This window comes from Vulpes lagopus, chromosome 7 (assembly GCF_018345385.1).
Source record: "Vulpes lagopus strain Blue_001 chromosome 7, ASM1834538v1, whole genome shotgun sequence".
In the NCBI taxonomy this organism is placed as follows: Eukaryota; Metazoa; Chordata; class Mammalia; order Carnivora; family Canidae; genus Vulpes; species Vulpes lagopus.
This window is the reverse complement of record NC_054830.1, coordinates 24,875,064-24,899,771: the sequence shown is the minus strand read 5'-3', so window position 1 is coordinate 24,899,771 and position 24,708 is coordinate 24,875,064. Positions and strand designations below refer to the sequence as shown.

Below are 24,708 nucleotides of genomic sequence, written 5' to 3'. Positions count from 1 at the left end.
CCAACTGAGCCAGACACCCAGGCACCCCGAGAATCTGGGTTTTTATGTGAAAAATTATAATTTTTTTTAGAATGTTGGCAGCTAAATAATTTTTTTTTTCAATTCAGGCTCAACACCTGAGCAGGCCTGATTTGTCCCCTAGCTGCCAGTTTGCCACCTCTGCCTTGTAAGATTTGAAATGAAAAGCATTCATGGTGATTACAGATGTCTGGTATCACCAGAAAATGCTCTCTCACTAAATGCAGCTGATGGCTAGATTGCTTTTTCCCGAACTTGCTCCCCCAAAGAAGTCTGATAGGATTGTGAATGTATTTGAAATATTTTGATTGCTTCTTTACATTTCATGGTGCCTTAAGAGAAAGGCAAGCCAGTTACTAATTTCAAAATCAGATTTATGTTCTCCAATTTTAAAAACACTTGGAACAATTTTCACTTAAACTCCACAATCTAAAGGACCTATTTATAGCTTTAGTTCTTGGCTTAATAATTCTTTAAATGATGTGCAATTCTGAATTTAGGCCAAGGCTTAATGAGAAAAGCAGGGATTGTGGGGAGTGAGGCAAGGAATCCCAAGTGTCCACTAGAGCCAGGTATTTGCATTGTCTTCTGTTTTAAATGATCTGTGAATTGACTCTGTTTTGGAGATGTGAAACAGTATATGGAGAAAAGCTTTTCCTGATACTGAGAGATCAGTTAGGAGTCCTCATGGGGTGTTGGGTCATCCTTTCTATGTCACCTCCTTTCCAGGCTCAGGGTGGAAATAAACAAAAGGAAGTCTGACTGTAAGCCAATAGCTTGGATTCCAATTTCAGAGATTTGGAGCTGGGAGAAAGTTTGGATCATCTAGCATGTTTCCCCGCTCTGGTGTCAGCCAGGGCTGAGCCTGAATTATTTCAAACATATGGCTATGGATGGGATTCTGGATTTTCAGTGAGGGAAATTCAGTAACCTACCCTGCTGATCAGATAGTTCTTTGTACGTCTTACAGAAATTCAAACCAGCTTTCTTTTGTTCTGCATGTAGTGGAAAAAGAACAGCTGGTTACCTTCCGTGTATTTGGAAACCACAGTGAAGTCATCCCCCTGGTAAATAATCCCACCTACTTAAACCATTCTTCATAGCTCTTGTTTTGCAAGGGCTTGATAATTTTCACTGCTCTTCTGTGTCTCAGCTTCATGCTCCATTTGGTTGTGCAAACAGAACATGGTGCCTTATTCACATTGGTGCCTTGTGGAGGCCAAGCTCTGGATGGGGATTATAGGGAAATCCTCATGTGCCCGGCTTCTCTTACTATTTAAAACTATAATGGCACTTTTAAGAAGTGGTATATTGCCTATATTAATTCTGAGGATTACTTGGTTGCCACATCCATCCCCCTTCCCAGCAATAGCCTGTTATGTTTTTCCCCCGCTCCTGTGGTCAGATACTTGGTGCTTATTCCTGAGCTTCTTCAAGATACTTTTCAAGACTAGCTCTTACCATCTGAGTGGCAGCTACCCCTCCCTCACAATTTTGGATTCTATTTTTACGTATCTCTAAACATCACCTTTAATTCATGACTCACAATATTATGAAATGGTTTGGACTTCGGGTTAGCCCCTGGTGAGATACAGAGCAGTTGCTAAGAACTGATTTGCAAAGAGAGTGAGGGAGGACCTCCTGGGGAATTTTGGCCAATTGTCTTCCCTCCTGTTCTTTGGTTTCTCCCTGAAATTCATCTGGGACCACAGACTCTTCAAGAGCTTTCCTGTGTTCTGAAGTCATGATTCCAACTCTGGCTAGAGTCATGGCTCTGAATGGACTCAACACTGTGTTTTCCCCAGTCAGAAGTCTGACAAGAGCAAACCAATTATGATCGTGTCTGATGTTTATGTCAAGTAAAATTTCAGTCGAGAAGATTCAAAGAACCATACTCCTGTTTGTACACGATGTAGACAAAGTTGCCTGCTCCATCCATTAGATGAAAAAACTACCATCGGGTCACACTCATGTGTAACTGTTATTTAAAAGTTTCATTTTTTTCCTCAAGAAAAAACATGGTGAGTCTGGACAGAGCAAAAACTTTTGTAAAAACCACATGTGTTCATTTAGAGATTAGGTAACTTCTATTTTCACTTTTTTTTACTACAGAAGCTCCCTGTACTACGTTTTGGGGGAAAAGCCTGTGGAACATGAACATGGTGGTTGTTGTCATTGTCTTTGTTTCTTCTTTAAGATTGTCATTGGTGGGGTTTGGTGGAATAGTGAGCACTGACAGACTGTAGCAGTGTGCTATATTTTTACATTGAAAACAGTGTCTTATTTGATTTGTACATAACTGTAAATAGGTGGCAGTAGGTCACAGCTGACAATTGCAAAATGTTGTTTTTGTACCTTAGAATTTCTGCACCGAATAAAATGTTTTAAGATTGCAGTGGTTCATTGTTCTACATCTTTCCTGTTTGCTGAGGAGCTGGGTTCCTAGCACAGTTTTCTGAGGGCTCTGCCTCTGAAATGGAGAGAGATTATCCAGGGTGAGGAGGAGAGGGTGGCCAGTAGGTCTTGCACATGAAATCTGCTGCCTTGACCATTTACTTTGCCTTCTGGCGTCCAGGAGTGTATTGCCTGTGTGGAGTCAGGAGCAGGGATATTCATGTCAAGGAGAAATTTGACTGTCATAACAAATAGACCTTTTCAGAAATTTGAAAAAGAGGAATGCCCAGGTGGCTCAGTTGGTTGAGCATCTGACTCGGTTTTGGCTCAGGTGGTGATCTTAGGGTCCTGGGATCGAGCCCCATGTCGGGTTTCCTGCTCAGCGGGGAGTCTACTTCTCCCTCTCCCTCTGCCCCTTCTCCTGCTCGCTCTCTGTCAAGTAAATAAAATCTTTAAAAAAAATTGAAAAGAGGCACTGAAATGTGGGAGCCACGAATGTCCGGCTATCCAGTTAGAAGAGTCCTTTCATGCTGTTGCACATTCTCTCACCTTCTGTGTGCTAGTGCTCTGTGAGTTAACTTCTTTGGTGCCCATCAACATGGGAGTCTGTTTTTGCTCTGCTTCTTTGACCCTGTGGCTGCACTTCTGGGCCTCAGTTTCTCACCTCTAGAATTGGCCAAAGGTCCTCCCTCGCAGGGTGGTGAATGGGAAGTGCCTAATGGCACATAGTTAGTGCTCCAAAAATGACAGGGATCCAGGAGAGGACAATGAGTTAGTAAGAAAGAGCAAGGACACAGAACACAAACCTCCTGGCCATTGCCTGGAAAAACTATGGTGGAAGTGAAGTGTTCGAAGCATTGGGTTTTCCTTGTTTGCTTCCCTGCCTATAACATTGGTGGGTGGCAGGAAGGAAGTGAGGACAGACCATCATGGAATATTAGTTCCTGCTATGAGTGCTTTTTGTGTCTTTTCTCACCACAACCCAGCATACTAAACACAACAAACAACATACATCTTATTTTTGAGATTGTGAGGCCTGGAAATCAGGTAGTTTTGCCAAGAGTGCAACCAAGGAATCAGCAGCACAGAGATTCAGATATTTGATTGAAGCATCTTCACTCCTAGCCAACAGGCTCCCCTGTCTTTCAATATAGTTTATAGGGTGAAGAAAGGACCTGGAGTAGCAAGTTATGGTGGCTTGGTTCCCTTATCAATCCAAATACTGAGAGTAAATTAGTTAGCAGGTTAAGCAAATGGATCTAAAGGGACTTGATTAGAAGAACCTTATTAGGCAGATGCTGCAATAAGTGAATTCTAATTAGTGGTGGGGGGGGGGGAATTCCTCTTTGAACAGAGAGAAACCCTAATTTTTACCGCAGCCATAGATAACAGTCTGTTTTTACAGCGGCTTCAGGTTTTCTTTTCTTTTTTCCCTTAGGTTTTGGTTGTTGTTTTTTGGTGTGAGTGTGTGTGTGTGTGTGTGTGTGTGTATTTTTTAAAAAGTAATCTCTACACCCAACATGGGGCTCAAACTCATGGCCCCAAGATCAAGAGTTGAATGCTCTACCAACTGAGCCAGGTGCTCCTGTTCAGGGTTCTTGTAATTGCCAACATCTGTGGGGCCTTTGCCACTGGTTTTACTTTTAGAAATGCAAACTTTAAAGGTAGCAAAGACAAGCTTCTCTTGCAGGCTTTAATTAGAAGAATTTCATTTGGTTTAGTTGAGTAAGAAACTACTGGCAATAAGCTAAGCCAATGGAGGAGGGAGACATAAAAATGTATCTTTGCTGTCCTGGGTATAAGTGGGTCTTCAATAAATGTCTGTTTCCCACCCCTACCCCCAGCATACCCTGTCCTCCCCTGTCCACAGGAACAAAACCAGAAGCGGTCCAAGAGGTAGAGGATGCAGGGAAGAAGGGAAGGACACAAACGTGAGGTAAGACCTTTTGCAATGAACCAATTCAAATAGGATCTTTAGGATTAAGGGAAAGTAATGCAAGATCAGGGAGTTTGGCTCCCTGGTCTCTTTCTGCTGGTGGGGGGCGATGTTGCACCAGCTTTCACATTTATAGATGATATAACCCTCTTACAACATCTGAGAGTCTGTAGTGGGGATACAGTAATAGGTAAGATGCAAACATGATCCCTTCCCTCCTGAGTCTACCCTCTGTATATATGAGAGTGTAGGCAAGTCATCTAATTGCTCTGAGCCTGTTTTTCCATCTGCAAGATAGGACTAATACCCATTACATAGAGGTTATTGTGAGGATTAAAGGAAATGGGGGTCTATAGAGCACCGGTGGCCATGCTTGGCAAGGGCCTGGCACTTGGTAAATAGTAGCTTATTAATCATTTTGTGGAAGAGCAAGCCTTGGGTTCTATAGGGATCAGATGGAGATGGGTAGGAGACAGTTCCCTGCTCATAGGACCTTCAGCCTAAGTACTTTGTCAGGTGCTGAGATTAAGCATCTTATCCCCTGAGAGAAGAGGATGGATCCATGCCTGGCTGTTTTGGTGTTGATCCAGGAAGGAAGGGATGGGGGTTCAGGAGGGGGAGGTGCTCCTAGCAAAATTAAATTAAGGCAGTAATGCTGGGGTTCTTGATAATTGAACATGTGTAGCCTGTGCCAGCTGACCGTGAACTCTGAGATCTGCTCATGTTCCATTCAACAGGCTCCTCTTTCCCTGGTCATCTGTCAACCCCAATAGAGACACATTTTTCTGGACTTGCTGCTTTAAAAACCCCGTGCCAGGCAGATGGACACACCCTATTCGAGATGTGAACAAAAGCTGAGATTGTTTCTCTAAACCATCAATGAAAGGTTAGGGGGATTCTCTGCTTTTTAGCAGTTGAAGGGGATGAAGACAGTAGTCCTCCAGGATGGTTGGTCCTGCCTGGTGATTCCTGCTCTGGGTCAGAGACATTCCAGGTGGTGGGCAGGTGTCAGCTTTCAGACAAGCCACTGAGGCTTCCCACCAGTCTGGGCAAGGCCCGGCCACGGAGAACTTGCAGTGGAGAAAGATTGCAAACAGGCAGGTCCTGTCTTTGGTTTGTGAACCTGAAGTCAGATATATTTAATGACCTTGCACCTATGTGTATAATTGTGCATTCTTATTGGCAAGAGTGTTTTTTTTAATCATTGTGATTAAAATGGGGCTTTGGTCTCAGGCACCCTGAACTTAGATCTGTGTGACCCTGGCAGGTGACTTGACCTGATTAGGATTTAGTTCCTGCACCTGGAAAAGAGATCATTGGTCAATACCTCACAGGGCTGATGTGAGGCTTGAATGTGAGGCCAGGTGGAGTTTGGGTATAGAGCCTCGTGTGCGGTAAGCCCCTCTGCCTGTGGGGATATGGTCACCTGGGGCAGGTTAAGGGATGTGTGGCTATGAAAAGGTATCCCCTAAATGTCTCCCTCAGTCCTGGATGGGGTGGTTGATGGGCTAGATCACTAATGTGAATTCCTATCTCTTGGAGGTCTTAATTCAGAAGGGCAGCTGGCAATGGCCTCACAAGAGACAGCTACTTGATTAGATGTCATTCCCTGCTTGAAACTGCCAATGGTCCTGGAAGTAAACCCTGATGTTCTGACCTGGCCCCTTGCTTATCTCTTCTGTGTGTCCCTTTTTTTCTCTATGGCCATACCAGAATTTTTTGAGATTCCTCACTTATGTGTTCCTGCCTTGGGGCCTTTGCATATGCTGTTTCTTCTGCCTGAAAACACCCTCTCTCTGTCTCCACCCGTCCTTTGCTGTCAAAACTTCCTTGACCACTGTCTCCTCTGGTCTAGGTCCTGACACCTGCCTTTGGCAGCACTTAACTCAGCTTGTGTGATTATGTGATGGGCCCTCCTGCCCACAAGAATGGCTGCTCCTTGAGGGGGCGCTGTGTCATTTACAGAGACCTCTCTCTTCTGGGCTGGGCTCAGATTCTACTTCTTGAACCTGGCTTGGGACCCCAGCCCTACTACTCAGCAGTCACCGGGGCAAGGCATCTCATCTTCCTGGTCTTCAATTTCCTCATCTGTTGGGTGGGGGTAAAAATGTATCTATCTTATGGGGTTATCATGAGGATAAAGCAGGTGGATGGCATAGCCTAGTGCCTGGCACATGGCAGGTGCTCAGAACCATTAATATTTGTCTCTGATGTCATCAGGAGTAAGTAAGCCCACTTCCCAATAGTAAATTTTAAAAGGTTTCAGGGAGTAGTAAACTTCGTCTATTCCTTATTTTGCAAATTGAGATTAAGTCCCTAGTCACTTACCATGTTCCTAGAGGTGGAAGCCCTTTGAATGGCTTTCATTATCTCAGGTTTTCATCCCCCATGGGTACTAGAATCCTGTAGACATGGGGTTGGTGAGTGACATGGCATATATTAGAATCTGTGGGTTGGGTGCCTGCTACTGTGCCAAGCACCATGCTGTTGCTGGATCACATCACATCGTCCTACTGGGTCTTTGGAGCTTAGGTGACATCCTACATCAGGGCAGGGCCCCATTTAGATTTGAACTTAGGCATTTCCTACTCCAAAGCCCCCCTCTGTCTTTGCATTCCACTGCTCATGCTTGCTTCTTAAGTTTTCCTCTAACCCAGATTATGAAAACAGAAAGGGTCTGTTTTCAAAGACACCTTTTGCTAGTCACTTGAAGAGCATTGCTTAGGTTCAAACAATAAGACCAGCACCTTAATCCTACAGGCATCCCCAATCCCCTGGGTGAGGGCTGTGCCAGGTTAGTGTTGCTTGTTGCCTGGATGCTCCACCCCCTCCCTCTCACCAAAAGGGAGGAGGCATCTGTATGCCTGTAAGGTGCTGCCGGCAGAAGAGTTGAACACCTTTCCCCATAACCCCTGTTCCAGGTTTATCTTTAGGAAATAACCAGAAATGTGTGCCAAAGTTTATTGTGTGCAGGTTTTCATTGCCAAGCATTATTTGTCCTGGATACTGAGAAATGAGGAGCAAAGTACCAGTCAGACTGATTGTAAGAAGGCGCCTTCATACAAGTGGCCCTTAAAAGTTGTGTTGCAGATTGTTTTATGACAAAGGGAAAAAGACTCATGGTAGGTTAGGGGAAAAAGAAAGGACACGGACACCAAACAACAGTGGTTATTGCTAGATGGTATGCTTGTGAATGAGTGTTATGCTCTTTTTAAGCCTGTCAGTATTTTCTACAGTTTTAAAAATATTTATTTATTTTTAGTAATCTCTATGCCCAGTGTGGGACTCAAATTCACTACCCTGAGATCAGAGTCACTTTCTCTGCTGACTGAGTCAGCTGGTGCCCCTCTACATTGTTTGATGAGCGCTATTCTATCGTCAGAGTGTTTTAAATGTATGATCATGCCTGACAGTGCTGATGATACTGGGTAGGCACTAGGAGGTGTCTCATCCTTGCCCTTGTCTCCGTGGTGACTTCACACGAGGTCCTTTCCCCAGCCGTGCTGCCCAGTGCCTGGCCTCGGCCCCCCACTTTCCTGCCGGTGCTCAGTTGCCTATCCTCAGCCATCCCACATTATTTGCTTTTCCAGCGAGCAGGTGGGGACCTCTTGCGGACACCCTGCATGCCCAGTTACTGATTAGTGAGGTGACTGCTCTGGCCCCATTCCAGCCTGTCTCACAGAGTTAGAGGAGATGAGGCTGAACTCAAGAACAGGCCCTCCTGAATTATTTCAAAGAGAAAAACTGGCTCATCATCAATATCTTCTGGCCCCTCTGCCAGTTTCCAAACTTGGTCGATAGAAACCTACGTTTCTTGCCATTCCTTCCCCACTACACTGCCACACCAAAGGGCTCCCATTGGGTATATCTGTTCCCCCTTCAAAGACTCCTGTAGTGAGGCCAAGAGCCAAGCTCCCTCCTTCCCCAGCTCCCTCCACAGGGCCAAGCATGGCTTGGGTGGGAGGGGATGGCTGGTGCATATAAACCCTTGTGGGATTAAACTGATTTGTTTTAGTCTTCCTATCCCACTTGCAGATCTGTTCTGATTTCTGCAAACCCTGAATTATAAAACAGGAAGTCAAAAAGTTTACCTTTAGTAATAAGAATAATGCACATTGTCTTTACTGTGTATAAGAGACTTTCCTACCTCAGTCACAGCAGCGGTGGGATCCCATCACCTCTGCCTGAACCTTTCAAAGGTCAAGGTCTTGTGTCTTACCCTCGCCATCAAGGCCTCCCTAGCTGTGTTCTTCTGGAACCGTTCCTCTCCACAGACTCCCAGAACTGTGCCCTGTGCTCTTCCACTTCTAGGCTTCTGTATTTCCTGTTCTCTCCCACTGCCTTCCTGGTTACCCCACCTCGTCAGGGCTCAGCAGAGGCCCACTTCCCATCGGAAGTCTTTCTAGGCCTGAAGTGGGGCCAGTGCTTCCCCAGGTGTGTCTCTCTCTACTCCCTAACTGCCCGGTGAGGGGTCTGAGCTGTGAGCTCCATGGGGTCAGGGTCAGTGTGTCTTACCGAGATTCACTACTGTTCCCCAGAGCCCAGCACAGTGTGTGGCATGTAGCAGATGCTCAAATCATTATTAAATGGAATCTGATGGAAATAAAACTTTTATCTTGACAAGGCTGCCTGGGTAGAACACCAGGTATTGACTTTGGGTCTGAAGCTCCCACTAAGCTCTGGGGCAGTGGGGGAATGGAAGTCCTTTATTATTCCTTAATAAACATAGCTGGTAGTAATAGGGATATTTTATAGTGTGGAGGAGGTAAGGGTAAGGGAGAAAACAACAAAATAGGTTTTGGGGAAAAGGCTGAGGACTAGGGGTCTGGATATATAGGTTTTGCTATTGGAAATGGAGTACTGCCGAGAGTATGTGTTCCTTGAACAAGAAATGGGTGGGTCACGAGGCACTAGGTTTGGGGTCAAGGAGTCCCCCTTCAAGTTGTAGTGGAATGAAGTTGCAGCTGTTGAAATGAAAGTTGGTTTGCTGAAGATGCTTAGTTTCTGGCCGAAAAGTCACGATGCAGGCCAAAAAGAGGCCTCCCAGAACCAGGAGGTCTGTGCCTGCAACAAGACACAGGCATTCCAAGGAAGAGTCTCAGCCATGTCAGGTCAGTCCTGAACACCTCCTGCTGGTCATGGGAGCCTAGGCTGGGAGGTCTGCCTCTCAGAGGCTGCTGTCAGGACAGGTGCCTCCCAAGGAGGCCTGAGCAGCCCCCTCTTGCTGTGAATGAGGGGGTGGTTAGAGACAGGAGTTCTACTCACAGGCTGCTCTTGCCACTTGCTGGAGGGTCAGCCTGGCAGGAGCCTTGATTCTTGGGCTGTTCCTCTTTCCTCTGACCTTGGGCCTGGCTTCACTCTTCCAGGCTTCAGTTTCTTCATCTGGGAAGCAGGCCTGCACAATTCCTACACCCCACAAGGCTCTTAAATAGAATGTTAAAATAGATCCACCCAGGGGCACCTGGGTGGCTCATTCAGTTAAGCATCTGCCTTTTGACTTAGATCACAACCTCGGGGTCCTGGGATGCAACCCTGGGGTCGGGCTCCCTGCTCAGCCGGAAATCTGCTTCTCCCCCACTCTAAAAATAAATAAAATCTTAAAAAAATAAATAAATAAATAAAACGCACACCACTGAAAGCAACCGCTGGTGAATTTCCGATTTTTACCATCACGGTTTGTATTTTCATAAGAGCCATACAGTGTAGGGCATTCTTTATTTCTGATTGTATGGGGTCCCGAGGACCATAGGCGTTTATCTGTTGAATGAATGAACATAGGAAATAGTTGTATTCGGGTCCCCAAATTTATTGGGGAAATAACTGGATCCCCAATTTATTTCCGCACGATGACCTAGGCCACTGGAGGTGGCTCTGCGTAGGCTCACAAACCCTACGCAGGGTGATTCTCTCTCTCTCTCTTTTAAAGATTTTATTTATTTATTCATGAGAGACACAGAGAGAGCGCAGAGACTCGGGCAGAGGGAGAAGCAGGCTCCGCTCAGGGAGCCCGACGCGGGACTCGATCCCGGGACTCCAGGACCACACCCTGGGCCAATGTCAGGCGCTAAACCGCGGAGCCACCCAGGGATCCCCCAAACCTGCGATTCTTGAGGACTTTCTGAGAGCGCGGGGACTGGCGCAGCTTGCGTCTCGTCCTCCCTTTCACCCCCGCAGTCCGGGGCGCCCCGAGGCGCTGCAGGTCAGCTTAGGGCGGGGTGGGGGCGGGGGTCGGGGTGGGGGCGGGGGTCGGGGTGGGGGTCGGGGTGGGGGCCCCTCGCCCAGGCTCCAGCCATCCCCGGCCCGGGCAGCCCCCGCGTGGCCAGGCCCTTCCTGCTCGGGTCCTCGTCCCGCGAGCCCACCCCGTGGTGGTGGGGGGGGGGGCGGGAGCGCAGGGGCCGGGCTGCACACCCCTCCCCCCGACCCGGGAACCCGGGACACTCCCCCTCCAGAGTCGGGATGAGCTAGCGGTGGGGGGGGCGCCCCGGCCCGGGTCCTCTCCCGCGTCCTCCCAGGGACCCGGCGGGCGCGGAGGGGAGCGCCCTGCAGCAGCCGCCGCCTCCCGCCTCCCGCCCACGTGGCCGCGCGGCCTCCCCGCCCCCGGCCCGGCCCGCCCCGCCCGGGGAGCCGCCCCCGCAGCCGCCGCGGCCGCCGCAGCCCTGCGCCCTCCAGCCCCGGCCGAGCCGCGCCGCGCCGAGGTGAGTGAGGGGGGCGGCCGGGCACCCCGCCCCTCCGGCGGGCCCTCCCCAGCTCGCCGCGCGCCGGCCGGCCGGCTTGGGGCCCCTCTCGGGGGGCTGCCTTCTCGCTGGCCCTACGCCCCCGCCCGGAGACCCCCGCCCCCGCCTCGGGTCGCCGTGGCCGTCCCGGTGCCCGCAGCCCGCTCTGCTGCGCCCCCGGGCCGGGCGCTCGGAGCGCACTTGGGGGCCCCGCGCGGCGCAGGTGGGCGGAGCCGCCGCCACCCCGAGCCCGAACCCCGCTCGCGCCGGCGGAGCCCCTGACTTTGCTCCCGGGAGCTCTTAAGCGAAAGTTCTCGGAGCCACTTCCGGGGAGCGAGGCGCCACCTGTCCTCTCCCCCGAGTCTTCCCCAGCCTTGCGGGGCGCCCGCAGGTCAGCGTGGGGCGCTGCTCGTCGTGGCTCGCGGGGCTGCGGGTCACCCGCTTCGGGGACCCCCTCGGGGCGCGTTCCGGGCCGTGCTGGCGGCTGCATCTTTTAAATTATCCTGAGAGAGAGGCGCGGGAGGCGGACCCCAGGGGTTTAGGGTGAATCTCGGGGCCTCATAGCCGGGAGGCCGGGGAGCATTTTGTGAACGTGGAATTTGGGCCGAGCCGGGTGGAAACGGGCTGCTGTGGGTCTGCCGTGGCGAAGAGCTGTGCTTGCACTGGCGGCTTCATCCTGGACTTGGATGTCGCTGAGACAGAGCGACTTGTTCCTGGAGGAGCCTTTCTCCGTTTAATGCTGGAACCAGGCTTGCTTCCAGCACGGGGCAGAGATGTGAGAGCTGCCAAATAGTAGTTGTCCTGGATGCAGCACCGGCAGAAACTTGTTTTAAAGCATTTCATGCGCAACTCGGGGTATATGTGCCTTCTTTCTCGGTTGGGGTGTGGAAGAGGAGGGCTTTTCTATAAAATTGGTCTTAGCTGTATGGTCTCAGGCAAGTTACTTCACCCACCTATGCCTCAGTTTTCTCATTTATAAGATGGGGGGTGATAAAAGTACAAATCCTAAAGGGTTGTGTAAGGTTAAAGTTCTTAGAATTGTGCCCGATATACGGTAAGTTCTACTTATGTTAGTTGTTCTTGCTATTATTACGGCTGTCATCTGTCTGACATGGCATCCATGTGCCCAGCTCCCCAGTGAGGGGAGTGGGCAGGCTCTTGCTCCATCTTTTGCTAAGAACCGGAGTTATTCACACAGTGGTGTCCCCTTCAGCCCTGGAACACTTGGGCTTTGCAGTTATGTTTCCTATAGCTGAGCAGCCTTTTGCAAAACGTGTCTCAGAATGTCAGATTAGAGATGACCTTTGTCAAGGACACTGCTGGGAAATGGGGTCTCTAACCTTCCCTGGAAGCTCTAGGGTGGGACTGGATATTTGCCTCTCTGAGGGGGAATGGATGAGGTTCCATTTGAATTCCTTCAGATCTTGGGCTCCACCCCCACCCCAATAGGCTGACGTCATCTAATCTCTGAGTGTGGGAGTGTAGTGAGGGGCCAAGGACCTAATCTTGTCTGTTCTCCTCCTATCACTAACCTCCAGGAGACTGTCCCCTCCAGTCCCCTGGTGAAGCCTGCACCAGTTTAGCTTCTTTCTTTTGGTGTTAATACCACAGGCAGGAGTTCTGAACCTGTCACTCCAGGGATTTCCCAAAATCGACATAAGATCCTTGGGGCACAGGTTCATATTTTTCCACAGAGTTCCCTTTTCATCATAGTCTGCAAAGGGCCTGCCCCGCCCCCCACCCCTGCACCAAAGGGGGCTCTGACCTGCCGGTGGGGAATTCTTACCCTTTGTACAGGAGCAGGCCCAAGTGCTTACGGCATCAGGATGTCAGCACTACCTCTGTCTCCCAGAGGTGGAGGTGTACACATGTTGCTTTGTGCCCTTGCTCAGGGCACACCTCCCAGTGGAAAATTCAAGTCTGCCTTAACTTGAGAAAATCTGATAAAGAAGTCAGGGAAAGGAGAAGGCAAGCTGACGGAGTAGGAACTGTTGGCCGTGGTGGGGCCATTAGGATGGGATGCAGTTCATGGAAATTTGAGCTCAGGTTGTCAGGAGACTCCTCAGAGTCTTTGCACATGCTCTTCCTTCTGCTGAGCACACTTTTCTTCCACTTCATCTCAGGTCTGGCACTATCTTTCCCTTTAGCTTGGATGTCTCCTCTGTAGAGAAGATTCTCCTGACCATTCTGTCCCCCTATCAGTACCTGCCACATTCTCCCATTGTATTTTATTCATGGGGCTTACCTGAAATGGTCATACTCATGTATCTATTTATGGGTTTATTAACTGCATCCACCCAGGAGAATGTAGGTTCAAGACGGTAGCGGTGTTGCCCTCTTTACCACTGAACTCTGACTCCCTGCATACAGCAGATGCTCAATAAATGTCCCTTCGTGACAGAATGAATGAGCATCCACTGAGTGAAGTGTGGTGAGGCTGAAGAACATTTTTTTCTTCTTCAGTAAGCTCTACACCAACATAGGGCTTAAAGTCACAACCCTGAGATCAAGAGTCACACGCTCTACCAACTCAGCTAGCCAGGTGCCCTGACCCTAGATATATATATAAAAATTAATCTTTGGTTTAAAAGAGGTCCTGGTCCCTAACCATTATCTTAATGGTTTGTACAAATATTGTATGAATCATATCACTTCGCAAAGGTTGAACAGGTTGAAACTTGAATGAAAATGAAATGCTTTTATATATGATTCTAATTCATTGAGTCCATTCACATTGCTGTGTGGGAGATCACCAGTGTGGTGGGTGGAGTAGGGTCTGTTGTGGAGAGGTTTGGAAGTAAGCTTTGCTTTCTTCTTCACTTTAGTGTACATCATTCATTCAGTTATGAAAACGGGTACATTTTTTCTTAAAAAAAAAAAAAGACTGAGGAAGACTGTAGTTATTTGGAGTCATATTTCTACATGTGCCTTAGCTGCTTAGCTCACTTACTCCACTTATTCAAGAATCATTTATGGAGGGAGGGCTCTGACACTGGCCACAGAACCATCATGAAGACCAACAGTGTTCCTCCCTTGTGGTGTATACATCCCAGTGACAGAGATGGACAATCGACAACTAGACCTATAATGTGATATCAGGGAATGTGGTCAACGTAAGAAAGAGATGAAACTGGATAAGGGGATCCAGAGCAGAAACCTAGATGAATGAGGGATTGCGGATATCTAAGAGAAGACAGTTGCATGCACGTGGACCCCAAGGTGGTGGTTGAGTTCTTGGTTTGGCCAGCCAGCTCTAGAGCCCAGGACACAGTCTGTTTCACTGGGGAAGGGGGAAGGGAAGTGAGGAACCTCCCTCACCTCCTCCGCGGATCCTAGCAGGTGGCTAGACTAAGATCTTGGCCCCATGTGCTCTCATGGTTGACCAGAAGGTTTGTGCCTTCCTTTCCAGAGGGACCTGCAGTGATGTCTCAGTGTTACAGTGTTTCCTGAAACTGCCAGCTGGGCAGTGAGTATGAGCCTTGGGGGCACTGCTGGAAGTATAACCTTACACACAGTAAGACTTGCTTCACCTCACCGCCCTGGCCATGGACCAGGACCTCTTTTATGTCATTTGATTCCAAACACCTCATCACCTGGTGGGAACCACCTAGAGGGAAAGTAGTTTCTTAGCAAAGCTTTGATGGAAAAAAATGAAGTGATGAAAATGTATAGGATCGTGAACCAGGAGGTGCATGCTTCCCATTCTCTCCATTGAGTGGTTTATTGGTTGATCATTTGATGCTATTTAACAAAGCATAAAGGAGGCATGACAGGGAGGCTTCTTGGAAAAAGTCACATCTAAGGAAAGAAAGGGGTGGCTACAAGTGACTTCTATTGGGGGGATGGTAGGAAGAGGGAACAGCATGTGCAAAGGTCCAGATAAAGAGTTACTAGCTCTCAAATGATGCCAGATTTTTTTTTGAAATATTTTATTTATTCGTGAGAGACACAGAGGCAGAGACATAGGCAGAGGGAGGAGTAGGCTCCCTGCGGGGAGCTCGATCCCAGGGCCCCAGGACCCCTGAGCCAAAAAGGCAGATGCTTAACCAGTGAGCCCCCTGGGTGCCCTGATGGCAGATTCTCACTGGTTATAGCAGTGTGTGTGCAAGCACACATGTGTGTGGCCACATTTTGTAGTATTGTGTGGAAAAGGAACTGACATAGAAGTCCTCAGTAAATGCCAGTCGATCGGAATGGCTGTGCCTTGTGCTACTGGGCTCTGCACTGACATCCTCATATATATATCATCTAGAACTGTTCTTTGGCACAGACCCTCTTAGTAACCCCATCTTCCTGACCAAGAAAAGTGAGGTGGGGTGTGATGAATAACTTGCCAACTGTGTCTTTCTGGAACTCTGTTCAATTGTATCAGGGGAGGTGGAAGTGAGGGGGATCTTTCCAGAGGATTGATTCAATGATGTGAAGAGAATTGGGTGCTTTTAAATAGCTCTGGCAGGCCTTGCTTTTGGTGTACAGCCCCTGCAGAATGTCATCTCTGAGAGGGCAGAGGCTGCCTCCCACCAACTGCTCAGTCCCTGGCATGGTGAGGATTTGTTGAGGTGTCAAGTGGATGCTCCAGGATCTCTGGTGGCCACGGAATGACAAGGCTGGAAGAGACCATTGCTTTCTTTCCCCAGGTGTCTCCTGACTTTTCCAAGGTGGACCCTCAAGTCAGGGCAGAGCTGGACATGTGGCCCAAGTCAAAACCGAATACTCTGAAAAGAGAGGCTGGGGACATCGGCCAGAGATGAAGGACAAGTAGGCAGCTTGGTACCTTGCCTGGCTCATCTAGCTAAAGAACAAGCTAGTTATTTAATGGCTCAACTCTGTTATTTGTCCCAACAATCCACCTCCATTTCCAGCCAGCATGTGATAACTCTGTGGGTTGGGATTTACTGCTCCTGCTGATAGAACCCCAGGCCCTGAATTCATCTTCAGTTCTGAGCTTAGTCTTATCCTGGAAGCTGAGGTGGTGACCCAGTACACGAGCTGACTTTAAGGCAAACTGATGTGTCTGGAGGTGTTAGAAGTGGTGGTTGGGGTTCCAGTCTAGCTCCAGCATAAGTTACTAGTGGAGTGTCCTTGAGCAAAGTGCTTGACCTCTCCTAACCTCAGTTTCCGTATCTGTACATGGGGATGGTGCTTGGCTGTACCTCATGAGTTTGCTGTGGAGATTGATGAGCAGAGTGAGTATCCCCATCAACAGCTCCTGGGTAGGTAGGGCTGGCTGTGGTCATTCTCTGGTGACCTAAAATGGACAGAGGTCACTCTGTCACTGTGCTGGGCTCAGAAAGGTTTGCTCAAACACACTGGGAATTCTTCATTCAGGTTTGGAAGCTTCTCCAGGGGTGGGTGCTATGGTTTTTGGAGACTATTGTATTAGGAGCCAAATCTGGATAGTAGAGTCAAGGGTAAGTTTATGGTGAGACATGTGCTAGGTGTGAAATGGCATGAGACTCTCTGCTCACCATGGCCCACCCTCCTGTCCCATCGTCTCCCAGGCCTCCTCCACTACAGTGGTGGCCTCTATGTACCCATGGCCCTCAGAACGTGGCTACTTCAATGGACTGTTCTGGTTCATCTTCTCCACACCCAGGCCTAGGTCATCTGCTAGACCCTCCAGTGGAGCTGAACCCAGTGGCCCTCCAAATACCCCAGAGGCTTTTCCCCTTCACAGTTTTGCACCTGCTGTTCTACTCCTTGGAATGCTTTTCACTCTTGTCAATTTGTAGAACCTCGCATACTGCCTACTTCCAGGGGCTCTTCATTCTTTCCTTCCCTTTGACTAGAAAAGGAAATGCTCCTTTGCGCAAGAAACCCTGGCTATATTCTTCATGTACATGAATGCAAACAAATCAGAAATTGTGGAGTAAAAAATGAAGTTCCACCTGCCTCATCCCTGGCTTGCTTCCAGAGAGAACATTTATGATCAGCTGATTGTATATCTCTCTTATGTTTTCATGTGCAGGTGTGTGTACCTGTGATATCTTTAAAAACCAACGTGATGAGCTCATTTTAAAAAAAAAAACTTAAAAAGATTTTGTTTATTTGAGAGAGAGAGAGAGAAAGAACACTTGTGACCAGAGGGGAGGGAGAGGGAGAGGGAGAGACTCTCCAACAGACTCTGCACTGAGTATGGAGCCTGATATATGGCTCGATCTCACGACTGAGATCATGACTGGACCAAAACTAAGAGTCAGACACCCAACCAACTGAGCCACCCCTTATGGGCTCATTTTATATGCATTGTTCTCCAATGAATTTTTCCTCCAAGAGTGCTTTCTCTGTATATATCTCCCCTCTTTTTACACCCCTCTCTTCCCCTAAGGGAGGAGGAGTGTACAGGTTTGTGTGGACCTGTATTTTCAGTTCTCTCAGGTATATACCTGCAGTGATATTGCAGGTCATATGGTGACTCTATGTTTAACATTTTGAAGAACTGCCACACTGTGTTCCAAAGTGGCAGTACCACTTTGCAATCCCACGAGTCATGTTTGAGAGTTTCAGTGACTCCACATCCTTACCAACACTTTTAGTCTACATCCTTTTTAAAAAAAATAATTGCCGGGATGCCTGGGTGGCTCAGCGGTTGAGCGTCTGCCTTAGGCTCAGGGCGTGATCTCAGATCCTGGGATCGAATCCCGCATCAAGCTCCCTGCATGGAGCCTGCTTCTCCCTCTGCCTGTGTCTCTGTCTCTCTCTGTGTGTCTCTCATGAATAAATAAATTTTAAAAATCTAAAAAAAAAATTGCCATCCTAGTGCATGTGAAGTGTTGTCTCATCATGGTTTTGATTTTCATTTCCCTATGGCTAGTGGTGTTCAATATCTTTTTTTTTAATTCATTTTTTTGAAGTGCAGTTTTAGTTTTGGTTTTCCTTTTAATAATAAAATTGAGAGGAAAGTACAGAGATTTCCTTTATACTTCTGTTCTCACACATGTGCAGCCTTCCCCAATATTAGCATCACTGACCAGATGAACCTACACGGGCACAACATGTTCATCTGAGGCCCATATTTTTTTACCTAAGGGTTCACTCTTGGTGTTGTGCCTTCAGTGGGTTTGAACAAATGTATAATGATAATTATACATACAATTATAATATCCTACAGAATATTTTCACTGCCCTAAGAATCCTCCTGCCCCCTGCAACCACTGATCTTTTTACTATCTCCATGGTTTTGCCTTTTCTGGAATATTATAGAGTTGGGGTCATACAGTAGGTAGCAATTTGTTTCTTTCACTTAGTGACATGCATTTCAATTTCCTCTGTATTTTTTCATAGCCTGAGAGCTCATTCCTTTTTAGTGCTGAGTAGTATTTCATTGTCTGCATGGACCACAGTTTATCCATTCACCTACTAAAGAACATTTTGGTTGCTTCTAAGTTTTGGCAATTATGAATAAAACTGCTATAAACACCCTTGTGAAGGATTTTGTGTGGACAGAAATTTTCAGCAACTCAGGGTAAATACCAAGGGGTGTGATTGATGGATTGTGTGGTGAGAGTATGTTTGGTTTTGTAAGAAACCCACCAAACTGTCTTCCGAAGTGGCTGTACTATTTTGCATTCCCACCAGTAACAAATGAGAGAATTTCTGTTATTTTACATCCTTTGCTAGCATTTGGTATTGTCAGTGTTTTGGATTTTGGCCGATCTAATAGGGGTGGGGTGGTATCTTATTGCCTTAATTTGCATTTTCCTGATGACATATGGTGTGGAGCATCTTTTCATATGTTTCCTTGTCATCTGTCTTCTCTGGTGAGGTGTCTGTTAAGGTCTTTGGCCCACTTCCAATTCAAGTTGTTTGTTTTCTTATTGTTGAGTTTTAAGAGCTCTTTGTATGTTTTGGGTAACAGTTCTTTATCAAACGTGTCTTCTGCAAATATTTTTTTCTAGTCTGTGGTTTGTCTTGTAGTTCTCTTGGAATTATCTATTGCAGAGCAGAACTTTTAAATTTTAGTCAAGTCCAGTTTATCAATTATTTTTTTCATGGATTGTGTTTTTTGGTATTATAGCTAAAAAGGCATCACCATACCTAAGGTTATCTAGGTTTTTCCCTATGTTATCTTCTAGGAGTTTTATAGTTTTGCAATTTACATTTAGGTTTCTGATCCATTTTGAGTTAATTTTTGTGAAGGGTGTAAGGTCTGTGTTTAGATTCATTGTTTTGCATATGGATATTCAGTTTTTCCAGCACCATTTGTTGAAGAGATTATCTTTGCTCCATTGTTTTGCCTTTGCTCCTTTGTCAGAGATCAGTTGACAGTGTATATGAGAGTCCATTTCTGGGCTCTCTGTTTTTTTCCATTGATTTGTTTGTCTATTATTTACTAATATCACACTAATAATTATTATAGTTTCATAATAAGTCTTAAAGTCTGGTAGTGGTAGTCCTCCAACTTTGTTCTTTAACATTGTATTGGTTGAATATCTTTTCATGTGCTTATTGGCCATTTGTATATTTTCTTTGGAGAAATGTCTTTTCAAATCTTTTGCCAATTTTTAAAACTTGGATTGTCTTTATTATTGATTTGTAAGGGTTCTTAATATATTCTAAAGTTAGTCCCTTATCAGATACGTAATTTTCAAATATTTTCTCCTGATTTGTGGGTTACCTTTTCATTTTTTTGGTTGTATTCCTTGAAGCCTAGAATTTTAAGTGTGATGCAGTTCAGTTTATTCATTTTTCTTAAACTGCCTGTACTTTTGGTGTCATACTTAAGAAATGTTTGCCTAATCAAGGTCACAAATATTTATGCCCCAATTTTCTTCTAAGACATTTATAGTTTTTAGTCCTTAGATTTAGGCCTTTGATCCATTTGTGGTTAATTTTTTTATGTGATGTGAGGTAGAGGTACAACTTCTTTCTTTTGCGTGTGGATATCCTACTGCCCCAGCACCATTTGTTGAAAAAACTATTCTTCCTGTTGAAATCTCTTGATGACCTTTTAGAAAATGAATTAGCCATAAATGTGCATGTTTATTTCTGCCCTCTTAATTCTAGTGCATTGGTCTATATGTCTATCTTTATGCCATACCACTGTCTTAATTACTGTAGCTTTGTAATAAGTTTTTAAATTGAGAAGTGTGAGTTTTCTTTTTTTTTTTTTTTAAGAAGTGTGAGTCTTCTAACTTTGTCCCTTTTCATAATTGTTTTGGCTATTCTGGATCCCATATGAATTTTGGGGTCAGCTTGTCAATTTTTACAAAAAAGGTAGCTGAGATTTTAATAGGGACTGTGTTGAATTGGGAGGTTGGTGGGGAGTTTTGCTAGCTTAACAACATTAAGTCCAGATCCTGATGCAATGTATCACTTGCCCATTGATGGGTTGACACTCAGTGTTCTACCCTTCAGGTTGCAAAGACAAAAACCTGGGGATACCAGTGTCTCTTTTCCTTGTTGAAGAAAGTGACAAGTATATTGTAGTGTCTGATCTAAGTCTAGAGACCTTGGATAAAACACTTAACTCCTGAATGTGTGAAATGGGAGTGCATCTGGCACTGACTGAGTGAGCATATGGCAGATCTGGCTTTCCTTTATCTGAGGGGGCATGTTGGAGATCTCTAAAGATCCTCCCATACTCCCCTGCCTTCGTGCTTGAGAATCATGGTGAGAACTGCCCCCCACCCCAACCCTGGAAGCACCAGGGAGTGGTGGAAGGTATTGGAGTGAGGCCACATTTTTAACTTGTTTCATCTATTGGGCAAATGGGTAGGATTTCATTTAAGGAAAGGGTTCTGCTGCTAAAGCAATTTTTACCACCTCCCATCAAAGTGGCATCATGGTTTGAAGAATGGGATAAAAATAAGAAAGGGATACTATCCTATATTAGAAGATTAGTTTACACCTCTACCTGCACTTCTGAATTCCAGATGTCATGCTTTGTCACAAGTCACAACTATTATCTTACAGAAGAAATAACAAGTGAAGCACCTATGTGTGTGTCAATAGGAATCTGGTTTTCCAAACTGAGGGAACAACCCAAGGAACTACATTGGGAAATGTAAATCCATTCTACCTCATCGTGCTCTCAGCAGGGGTGAGGGGCTCCATTTTAAACAAAATGGTGCTACTGTGTATGAGAGATTGGAGTTGTTTATCACCGTTGTCTCAAAAAAAGCAGTTAAAGTGTTAATTTGCGCAGAGTTTCTAGTTTGTTTCTGGAGGGGAAAAATTTTTGTGCAACAGAAGTTATTTTGAGATCTTCAGAACCCAAGTTCCTTTGGTTTAGCAGGTTCCCTTTACCCAATCTGTTAGATCAAGCAGTTCATAAGGATTTTATTTCCATTCTTTAGTGAGGGGTGTGTGTGCATGCATGTGCACATGGAAAGTTAGGGGAAAAACACAATGATATAACCCAAGTCCAGAATAAGGAAACATGTTACAGAGCTGAAGTTCCAGTCTCAGAAGATGCAGCCTAGCTGCCCTTGTGTAACCTCTTTCTATGACACATCTCTCAAGGGGGGTGTGTGGGGGTGTGGGGAACTGTTTCTCTCCAGCATGGCTTTAATTTTACAAAAGCCCTGTGCAGTCTTGCAAACTCAAGTGGTTTTCTCAACAGATCACTCCTATTTCATACGTCCTGGGCTGGGCAGAGCCTCACTAATCTTTGGCCAGCATTGTGAGTCAGAAAATATTTAAATGACCGCCGGGGCCTTTGAGGAGAGAGAATTGGCAAATGACTTTAGGGAGCTAGAGTGACTCTTAAACAGCACTGCAGTAAATGAGTGGCAGGACTGATACCGGGGTGAGCAATTCTGTTTTATTACACTAATAAAGAAAGTTATATTATCTTTTTGAATGAGATAATAATGATGATGCTACTAAATTCTTTTGAGCACTTATTATGTGGTGGAGTCTGGCCTTTCCTACCTGTGTTTGACTGTGATCTGTTGTAAGACATCAATCTAGACTACAACCTGGTGTGTTTGTGTGTGTGAGCACACATGTGCATGCCAGCATATGCATATCTGAAACAACAGTTTGGTGAGACAGTACTTACCTAATGTATGTTTCACATCCTCTGATCATTCTTTTCAAAATTAATGAATTTATACTTTTCAAAAAAAATGATGGCTGTGAGACCCACTAGATTTATTTCATGCATAGGGCAAAACCTACTGTTTGAAAACCACTGTGCTAGACGGTTTGCTGTGTGTTTTACATGTACTATTTCATTTAATCCTCATAAAAACCTCATGGAAGGGATATTATGATACCCGTTTATGGATGAAGAAACAAAGGCATAGAGAGATAACTTGCCCAGGGTCACACTGTGAGTGAATAGGGTCATGAGTTCAAGCCCCACACTGGATGTGGAGTTTACTTTAATAGACTCTTGATATCTAGAGTCACACACTCTACCAACTAAGCCAACCAGGTGACTCTTAATATCCTAATAAGTTGTTATATATTGAAAAGATAGCTACAAAATAGATATAAAATTAATACCACTTATTTAACTTAAAGTTGCATTTAAAAACATGTACATCCATTATGATAGTTTTTTAAATAAGATTTTATTTATTTATTCATGAGAGACACATAGAAAGAGAGGCAGAGACCAGGCAGTGGGAGAAGCAGGCTCCATGCAGGGAGCCTGATGTGACACTCGATTGTGGGACCCCAGGATCACGCCCTGAGCCGAAGGCAGACGCTTTAACTGCTGAGCCACCCAGGCATCCCCATTATGATGGCTTTGATCAATACATAGATACTATTCTTCCTAGGTTGCTGTATTTTGTGGGTTTCTAATTTTTTTGGGGGGGGTTCTAATTTTTAAAAAGGATTTATTCATTTAGTCAGTGTATGTAAGATATATATGTATATTTCCTTTTTTAAAAGATTTTATTTATTTATTCATGAGACACACACACACACACACACACACAGAGGCAGAGACACAGGCAGAGGGAGAAGCAAGCTCCATGTAGGGAACCCAATGTGGGACTCGATCCTGGGATCACGTCCTGACTAAAAGCAGATGTTCAACTGCTGAGCCACCCAAGAGTACATATAAGTGTGTGTGTGTATATATATATATATATATATATATATATATATATATATATATCCAAGGAAGAGGGAGAGAGAGTCCCAAGCTGACTCCACACTGAGCACAGAGTCTGCCGTGGGGCTTGCTCCCACAAACCTGAGATCATGACCTGAGCTGAAACCAAGAGTCAGACACTCAACCAACTATACCACCCAGGCATCCCATGTAGGTTTTTTTTTTTTTTAATCTCCTTAATCATCTGATGACTTGCAATTTCATGCAAGTATAGATAATAAGGAATAATTTCCGATGGAAAGAAAATTGTTTTGGAGGTGTATTAGTCCAGTATCTCCAGAGAAACAAAACCAACAAATTCAACAGGATGTATAATATATAAAAATATATAATACATATTGTAATATGTAATTTATAGTGATATATAATGTGTACATACATAATATATGAAGTATATAATGTATGATATATGGTATAGAATATATATATTATCCAACAGCATGTATGCTCTTCCTCTCGCTCATGATATGTATATGTATATATTATCACATATACAGAGCAAGAGAGGGAGAGGGAGATACATATTTATTTTAAGGAAGTGGCGATTCCTCTATGTGATTGTGGAGACTTGGCAAGTTTGCAATCTGCAGAGCAGGCTGGCAGGCTAGAGACCCAGGAAAGGCAGTTCAAGTCCAAAGGCGGTCTGCTGACAGAATTGCTTCTTGCTAGGGGAGGTCATTGTTCTACGAAGGCCTTCAACTGATTAGACCAAGCCCACCCAAATTATGAAGAGCAATTTGTTTTACTCAGAGTCTACTGATTTAAACGTTAATGTCATCTAAAACAAAGAAACAAACAAACAAACTTGAATCTTCACAAAACTTCTGGAATAACATTTGACCAAATATCTGGGCACTATGGTCTAGACAAGTTGACACATAAAATGAAGTATAACAGTGTAAGATACTGTTTGAAGTTGTTCAGAAGAAAGGAAAAAAGCAGTGGGAAGCTTGAGTGTGATATTGTTACAAATAGAAGGGTGTTTCAGAAACAACTCCCTCTCCCATGATGATTGCCAAATAAGCTCGTCCCTGGTTCCCGTGCAGTTAGAGAAGCCCAGCATGGGGTGGCAGATGGGAGGGGGTGGCAGGTGCAGATTTTCTTGCTTTGAGTTGAATGGATTTTTCTTAACATTTCTCTTTTAGACCAGAGACCTGAGAGTTCATGGCTCTAAGTAAATAGAGCCATTTATGTGCAGCCAGCGGGTGCTGGTTCAGTGGATTTCTCTGTCCGGCTGTGTGTGCTGATGTAGCATTTGTATCTCAGCCTAAACTTGGAAGACTTTGCTCCCCTCTCCTGCACCACAAGCTACCAAGTGACCTGTGGATTGGTGGCCACGGGAACTCTCCGGGGCTGTTTGGGTGGGAACTCATGCTGTCTATGAGAACGTGGTATCCAGACAATATTAAATTCATTATTTTTTCATTTTCTCTTATTTTTATGAAGGTATAATTCACATACCATAAAGTTGATTCTTTTCAAGTGTGTGACTTAGTAATTTTTAGTATATTTGTAAGGTTGTGCAGCCATTACAGTTATCTAATTCCAAAACATTTTCATCACCTCAAAATATA

The 24,708-nt window shown here is 45.5% G+C and overlaps 2 protein-coding genes across 3 annotated transcripts in view; one reads left to right on the top strand and one right to left on the bottom strand.

Moving 5' to 3' along the window:
- Positions 1-10,996: 10,996 nt before the first annotated feature.
- The window catches only part of ARHGEF3 (Rho guanine nucleotide exchange factor 3), a 306,587-nt gene continuing 292,875 nt past the window's right edge, over positions 10,997-24,708 (top strand). Inside the window, exon 1 of one of the 2 annotated variants that reach the window (XM_041761095.1) lies at positions 10,997-11,043. The gene's annotated coding sequence lies outside the window, so the exon portion shown is untranslated. Of the gene's footprint in view, positions 11,044-11,267; positions 11,453-24,708 lie in introns of those variants that run through there. The other variant, XM_041761096.1, reaches the window with a different exon arrangement.
- Positions 14,936-15,751, bottom strand: SPATA12 (spermatogenesis associated 12). Its single transcript, XM_041762410.1, is given in 4 exon segments — positions 14,936-15,293; positions 15,499-15,543; positions 15,546-15,643; positions 15,646-15,751. Coding segments are annotated over 4 exon segments (393 nt in total). The 3' UTR covers positions 14,936-15,149.